General features: G+C 45.8%; 1 protein-coding gene across 1 annotated transcript; it reads right to left on the bottom strand.

The window, feature by feature from the left end:
- Positions 1–984: 984 nt before the first annotated feature.
- Positions 985–3,949, bottom strand: LOC128330886 (angiogenin-like). Its single transcript, XM_053264248.1, has 2 exons — positions 3,931–3,949; positions 985–1,418 (listed from the first exon to the last, which is right to left on the bottom strand). Exons 1-2 carry the CDS (start codon positions 3,947–3,949, stop codon positions 985–987), a joined length of 453 nt encoding a protein of 150 aa, XP_053120223.1.
- Positions 3,950–8,232: the final 4,283 nt, after the last annotated feature.

Here is an 8,232-nt window from a genome sequence, read left to right as displayed (position 1 = left end):
CTCTCGCTCACTCTGTCTCTCCCACCACTGTGCCTCTCTCGCTCTGTCTCTCCCCTGCGCGCCTGTCTCACTCGCTCTGTCTCTCCCCCCGCGCCTCACTCGCTCACTCTGTCGCTCCCCCTGCGCGCCTCTCTCGCTCACTCTGTCTCCCCCCCACCTGCCTCTCTCGCTCACTAGAGTCTACGGCCACCACCGGTCGCCAGGCCAGGCCAGGCCCACCAGCGTGGGCTGGCCAATTCTCCTCCTCCTGGATGTGCCAGCCAATCAGGCGCCTCCGCAGCCCAGACAATCAGCTGGGCTGCCGGGACGCATTTTCCCCAGGCACACCTAGGAGATAGATATATATATATGTAAAGAGATTTTTCTATTTTGGAGCATTAAGAAAACCATATATATATATATATGGTTTTCTTAATGCTCCAAAATAGAAAAATCTCTTTACTGTTTTCTTTTACTTTGGAAAATCAAGTGCATTCCAGCAGATTGCCATACAGTTACGCAGCACAAAACTCTCCACTTTCTCTCAGTATTATTCCTGTGATTCTATATACTGTGCATTCAGCCATTTGCAGAGTAACACACAGCAACAGGCATCCCCGTCCCAAGCAGCCTACAATCTCAATATTGGTAGTGATGGAAACAACAAAGAGCAGGAAGGCGTAATAAGCAAGAGAGAGTGAGAGGAGGCAGAGGTGCACCTAGGTAATTTTGGAGCCTGGACCTAAAGGTCTTTGCCCCTCCCCCTACAAATTAAACATCATGATGCTCCGCTTGGCTACCACACCACCTGGGAGAGACTAACGAGGATTTGGGGTCTCCCAGGGGCTGTGGAGGCCCTGCACTTTGGCCCCAAAGTCAAGAGTGCCTCTGAGCAGGAAGGCAGGCAGAGCTGCGGCCTACAGGAGAAGAATGACAGCACAGCAGTTGGATGTGCCCAGCTACCCGTTTAATATGAAGCTGCCTTATGCTGAGTCTGACCCTCGGTTAATCTAAGTCAGCATTGTCTACAGTTGTCACAATCTGGCTTTCATCGTAGTGGACGGGCCAACCATTTTCACAGCCAATGACGATGTATCTGGGTGAGGAGTTTTCTTTGTACTTGCATGGTGGGCGGGTCGAGCCACCCTTGAGCTTGCACGTGGTGACCTTCATGTGCTCCTTACTCCGCCGCAGGTTCCCATAGGGCTCCCCGCCCTCTTCACACACAGCTTTGATATTATTTTTGGTTTCGTGGATGAAGGTGTTCACTTCTTTGCACTCAGGCTTGGTGAGGCCACGCTTGGCCATGATGCTATCACAGTATTTGCCACTAAAACTGCTCTTGGGATTGTCGTAGTGCTGTCTCAGGAACTTCTCATATCGGGGATTGTCACCGCAGGATGATTCAGGTCCAGCCAGCAGCAACACCAGGAGAAGGGAAAAGGCTGCTTCCGAAGGCCTCATCCTGTCCACTGTATACCAGGGGGGAAATGGAGAACATTTTGTCATCTAGGCTTCAATTTGCCCCCGCGGGCACTGTGGTGATGAAATTGCTCAGCTGTTCCCCCATTCTTCGAACCTCCTATCTCTATGGTCAGATCTCCCAATTCCCCCCCCTTTAATTCAGAACACTTATTGAAGGGGGACCCCTAATTTGGTTACAACAGCAGTACTGAGAGTTTAACCCTTTCACGCAAAGGAGCAAAACAGCTGTCGGGGGGGGAGAAAAAGAAACAGAGAGAGAAAGAAGAAGAAAGAGAGAGAGAGAAAGAAAAAGAAAGAGAGAGAGAGAAAAGAAGGAAAAAGAAGAGAGAGGGGAAAAAACAGTTGTCAGAAGTATTCAACACCACAAGAAAACAGCTGTTATCTGCAGCCAGGAGGAGTTTTAAGCAGTTCTTTACTATATTTTAGGAATCATTGAAAGTGTTTTCCCCACCACCACTTGAAAAAGTCAGATATCAACATGAGTTAGCATAAAGACCCATGCAGGCAACTATTTTATATTTAGGATTCCTTCTAGTTGTCAATGAATTTCTGAGGTTCAAAGAGCAGTCTTGTGCTGATGGTAGCAGGGAGGACTCCAAAAGGTAGCCAGAGGTAGTGGACACTCCTCCCAAAATAATTCCCGTTCCCCCCTTTGCTCCCCCATTCTACAACTCTGAAACTTTACAGCAAAGCTCTAAAAGTTTCACGCTGGAATTACACCACCCAGAGCCTTTGGATGGGTGGTAAAAATATGTAATGGATAAATAGATAGATAGATAGATAGATAGATAGATAGATAGATAGATAGACAAACAGAGTGTCAGATGAGGCAGTCAAAGTATATTATAGTCCTATAGCTTGAACTAATTATTTTCATAGGTCTCAGATCTTTAAAGAGTCCGATTCACACATTCCTGTACCCAGTGGTATAGCAAGGACAGCAGAGGTCCATATTTGGCCCCCTGTCCCTGTGCCCATCAGTGACACATGCACCCTCCCCTCCTTGGGGACAAACACTAGGGTAGCAATGGTTAACCCGGCACTGATTCAGCTCCTTCAGGCTGTCATCCGCTGCCGATATCCTGGGCAGAGAAGGAGGGAAATCCCCATTCTGTTCCTCTCTGGAGGGAGGACTTACTCCTTCCCAGCACACCCTGAACAGGATCGATTCCCATCTGGCTCAGGGAACAGAAAGTGACCTGCTTACAGATAAGCATGGAGGTCTCTGTTCTATTGCTTGCAGGAGAAAGGACTCCTTGCTTCCTGTGGTTCCCTGAACCAGTTTATGGTCATGTCAAGATATGGTTACCCTAATATCTGTTATGTGTGTCACATAGCTCAGAATACCCATAGTACTAAGCTGCAGGGGAGCAGTGGCAGAGGAGAGGGCATGCCTTCCTCTCCTGCTTGTGAGCTTCCCAGAAGCATCTGGTTGGCCTCTGTGGGAAACAGGATGCTGGGCTAGGGCTAGACACTGATCCATCTAGGAGCTGGGTAGGACAACTTTTCCTCCTACCTTGGTCAAATGCTGGGTATGAAAGCTGGGTGGGACAACCCTGTCTTACTCAGCTCCGTTCTCCTACACAATCACTTCTCCTCCTCCTACCTAGATTTAGGCTCCCACACAACTGAAAACTGGGAGCATGCACAGTTCCCAAACCTGGGTAGAACACACTTTTCAGCTCTGTGAACAGCCTCTCTTTAATCACCACTTATATGTGATGAAAGGGAGGCTCAAATTTCCTTTTACTTCAACCTAGATGTGCCACTGTTAAACTAGGCTTGCCAATTTGCCAGTCAGACTTTGGAACTGTGTCTTTAACCACAGTTTGATCTGCCAGCATTAGCTGCTGATAATGCTCCTCTCTATTCTGCTGCATTCTACCACTCGTGGTGCTGGTAAAGGCAGTGGAGCAGGTTGCCCAGTACATTTCTGGTCAGCTGGCAACTATAGATTACAAATATGCATATGTGAAAATGAGAGAAATGAAGAACAAACTAAGAATAAGGCATATTAGGAGGTGCTCATGCTTACCCTCAGAATCAGAGAAATGTGCAAGTTCTTGGGATGATGAGTGGCACCCCAGTGACAGAAACCGATGCTCCCCGGTCTCTTCCAATACCTTTAGCTAAGGTAGCTCCATTTATATTCGTAGCCTGCCAAACCCTACTGCATAATACATGCCTCTCATTGGCTGTAACCTTCCCAATAACTAATCTCTTTTGCAAAACAGACAATTGTTACATTTATAGGTCAAGTGATTCTGAAACACATAAATGCACCTGATCATTGCATCAACATCCACAGGAGTTGTGTGGTGGAATGTATCATGGGTTACTTAATCAGAATAGCAGTAGAGGTTCAACTTCCTTGAAAGAGGCCAACTTCCTTGCTGCTAGTGATCTCCGAAATTGCTCACCTGAAGAGGAACGTCAGGTATGATCCCGTCTGCGGTGTATGACTGAGTCCCAGCTTGGTCATCATCCTGTAGTAAACACTTCCCAGAATCCATGCATTAGTTTCATGGCAGCCAGCCAAGGATTCTTCTGCAGAAAGGCCAGAATGGAATGTGTTTCGTGAGGACATAAAGCTTGAAATTGAGATTAAGTAGATGCCAATTTTGTTGTTCTATTCAAATTTAAGGCACGGTGGGGGCTAATTTTTACATGAAAGGGGAAGTACTGGGAAGAGAAGCCTCCTTACCTTCTCAGGCTCTGTTGTTTCAGGAACTTTCATCTCAGCTTATTTAACTTCTGGGCAAGTTATTGCCCTTTGAGAAAACCCTATGTTGAATCCTCCCTGCCATCATCATTTGTGGCTTTGGAAAGGAAAGGAAAGGAAAGATCATGCCGTTGAGTCGGTGTTACACCGTTGAGTCAGTGTTATTATTATTATTCTGGGGCGAGGTCGGGGTGGGGTGAGGCAGCAGATTATACTTGTACATTTTTATAGGATGTCCTTTATAGGATGTCCTGCCACTGCTGCTCCATGCCAGTGCCCAGCTCTACAAAGAGTCCACCTCCACTGTTAACCATCCCCATGCCACTCAGCTGGCCTGTGAACATGTGCAGTGACCGCGCATGCTCATCAGACAGCTGAGCAACATGGCGGGGCGTGTGGCTGTCGTGGACTCTGCCTAGAGGGGGGCAGCATGGCAGGATAGTCTGTGGATTTCTAAAGTTCGAATCTGCTTCCTCACTGCCCCCTTCTGCCCCAGGAGCCATGGGGAGCCGCAGAGGCTATTCACTGTGGGGGCACATAAATATTTTGTGCCTGAATATCTTGTGCCTGAAGTCCTTTTGAAATTTTTTTTTTCTGTCTCAGCCTCACATTTGCTTTGCAGAGTTTGTGCCTTTTTTGTGTTGTTCTCCCCAAATGGTTAAGCAGCCCTTTTTCTAATTTGCAATCTATCTTCCAGCTCGTTGTCTGTTGTGGTTTTCAATAACCTTCAAGTGTCTTAGAGAGATTCAATATACTTGACTTCCCCTTTCAACTTCCTTTCCACCAAACCCTTCATTTTTCAAGATGTTTGTCCTTTTGAAATCAGAAGTGACCATGTGGGGACATGTAGGTTTCTACAGAACTTTCCACTAGGTAGAACAACAGCCAAAAGGAAAAAAGGGAAAGGAAATATGAGGCTAAAAAGGAGAGAAGAATCCACATTGCTGATTGGAGGGGACTTCCCCATCTGGAAGTTAGTCTGGAGGTCAGCCAGTGCATTGCAAGGATTTGCACATGCTCCAATATTTGGCATTTGCAAGTAGCGACAGTTCTAATCCATTGCACTTCAAAGCTTTTCCAGCAACAAACTTCCTCCCCGGAGCTTGACACTGAACCCAGGACTCCTGGCTTCACATTCATTCTCTCCTGTCTAATTTGAGGTCTATAAATCAAATCTAACACACCTGAAATGAATCTAGAATTAGCTCAATAGAGACCCAAAGGTGGAGACCCCTGGAGTTCTCAGTATATTTATTTATACAAATTTATATATTTATTATGAATACACATTCCAATATTTGTCTTGCCTAGCTGGGCCAGAATGTCAGCATATGACACAAAGAAATAAAATAATAATAATGTTTTAAAATATATAAATATTGAAACTCCAGTGGTTCATGAAAGTGCAGTAACCGCTATAACTGTTTAAATGGTATGCTGAGATGCTGGAGCAAAATGCAAATCTTTTTCACCACCGATAGCAAAAAAGCCTTCCTGGTGGTTGGGTGGCCCTGAGAAGGCACTCAGCGAGGGTTGCCAACTCTGACTAAAGCTATGCCTTGATTCCCCCCCCCCAAATATTTTTCACTGTATCAAGCCATTACAGTTTCCAGGATTGCTTTCAAAAGTCATCTGGAGGTCCGGCAACCCTATACTAGTTCTGTTGCTCCTGTCAACTCTTTGGTTCTTTTCTCCATATGTCAACTCTATGATTATTGTTAGAAGACTAAAATTTCATGGAACATGATGGAGAATCCATTTTGCAGAGAACTCCAGCTCTATAGAATTAATCTGAAGTGCAAATGCCGGGTTACTTACTGAGGTGATCCAAATTCTTGACATTCCTGAGCAACTCAGCTTAGTGTTGATCTCAGGTCTTGTTCTGAAATGGGAAAACATTGTCTCTCTGCTCAGTTTCCATTGAGCTAGTCAATATTTGGCCACTGATAAAGAAATGGCAAGCAAGAACCATCCAGTACAAGCAGGACTCTCTAGTTAATCACTGTCTATTGTTTATCACCTTGTTGAACCCAATCTCGTGACTACTCTTTCTCTTTTACCTTATCCCCCATTTGCTAGCCCAAAGGTCAGGGGAAATAAACCAAAATAGGAGAGAAAGCCTGTTCATCTCATCAAAATATACCCAGCGCAAACAGGCCATGGGCATATTTCCTCACTTTGAGGGGCAGTTTCTTTTCTAAGAAGGTTTTAAAGAAAGGAGTGGAAAACCAACAGCCCCCCTCATAACCAGCAGGAACTTCTAGAACCTTCTTGCCAAGCCTAAGTGGCTTGAGTTAGGAATCCAAAAGTTGGATAAGAGCTGTTATTTTATTGTTGTTATTATTGTTGTTGTTGTTTATTCGATTTCTATACCGCCCTTCCAAAAATGGCTCAGGGCGGTTTACACAGACAAATAATAAATAAATTTTCAGAAGCTTTTACCAACTTATGCTGAACATCTTCCTTAGCTGTAAAAATAAATAAATAAATAAATAAATGGATAAATGGATAGATAAATAAATAAATAAATATCCTTCCCATGCAGTCACAGTAGCCAGAGGGAGATTTTTGCCCCCCCCCCATAAAACTTTAGCAAGGTTGGGGTTATAAAGAAAACTAGCTGACCTGGCACAGAGTATCTGCACCCCTAGTTCTCCCTGTCTCTCCTCCCCCATCTTCATTTCTTTCTCCCCCATTCAGCCCCATTCCTTTCTTTTCTCCCCAGCCCCATTTAATCTCCCCCACCGAGACCATTCTCCCTTAGTGGCCAGGCTGCTTCTCCTTGCTGGCTGGCCACCACTTTTCATCGGCCACCTGCCGGTCTGGTGGCCGTCACTTCCCCTACACAGCTGGCTGGTCTGGCGGCTGCCGCTTCTGTGCAGCTGTTCTTCTGGCTGGCTGCCACTTCTCCTCCCATCCCCATCGCTAACCGGCAGCTCACTCGTGAACTCTCACGAGAGCTGCCACGCACGGGATTAGCGATGGGTACGTTTAAGAGTATTAAATAGATAGATACACCTTCAGGCATGGGGCTCAGAACTAGGTGGGTCAGATGGGTCAAGTCTATGTTTAAACAACACCACCCTTCAGACAATCCAATCGCAGGTCTCCCATAATGCCACATCTGTTGTCATTCTGCCAGATATTCCCTGAGCACAGACTCTTTTCACAGTCTTGCCAGTACACTAAACTACAGGATTTTTTTTAAACCCAGGTAGAAATTGGGATAAGCTTAATTTCAGAAGGGAACCCCCGAATTGTATGTGAACAGCTCCCAAAACTCTCGCACGGACTTGGGCAAAAATCTGGCTGTTGTGTGAATGCACCCACTCCCTTCTGGGGAAGATTTGGGGGGAAAGCACAGTGTGAAAAACATCTAACAGGGGAAGAAACGTTTCCAGACATTGCAGTGAAGCAACAACATGCGCTTCACGTGCTGAATGTCTACATCACATGTTTCTAACACAGTCACAGGACCAAGAAGGTCAACCAAATTCTTGTTTTTCTGAAGCCGATCAACGGCCAGACTAGACAAGATCCTGAAGAGCTGTATTCGGATCTCCTTCTCATGTCATCTTTCATCTAGAGTGCCGTTTCTCTTGGCTGGCTTGTGGGGGAAGTGTCACAAATAACATGGCATGTTGCTTGACCCTGGGGCACTGGAAATCAAACAACATTGGCAACACTATTAGCAACAGAACCATCAGTCAGAGTGGGATAAAGGTAAAGTGTGCCGCCAAGTCGATTTCGAATCCTGGTTTCCACAGAGCCCTGTGGTTGTCTTTGGTAGAATACAGGAGGGGTTTACCATGGCCATCACCCGTGCAGTCTGAGATGATGCCTTTCAGAATCTTCCTATATCACTGCTGCCCAATATAATACCAGCGAGGATTCAAACCCTAACTTTAGTCATACTGAAATTAAACTGTCCTTTAGAGTAACTCCTAAGTAGTAGTACTAATGAGTAGCTCTGTCTGGATAGGAACATAGGAAGCTGCCTTCTACTGAGTCAGACCCATCTAGCTCAGTATTTTCTACACTGACTG

The sequence above is a fragment of the Hemicordylus capensis genome, chromosome 6 (assembly GCF_027244095.1).
Source record: "Hemicordylus capensis ecotype Gifberg chromosome 6, rHemCap1.1.pri, whole genome shotgun sequence".
NCBI classification, from domain to species: Eukaryota; Metazoa; Chordata; class Lepidosauria; order Squamata; family Cordylidae; genus Hemicordylus; species Hemicordylus capensis.
This window is presented reverse-complemented; position numbering and strand designations above follow the sequence as displayed.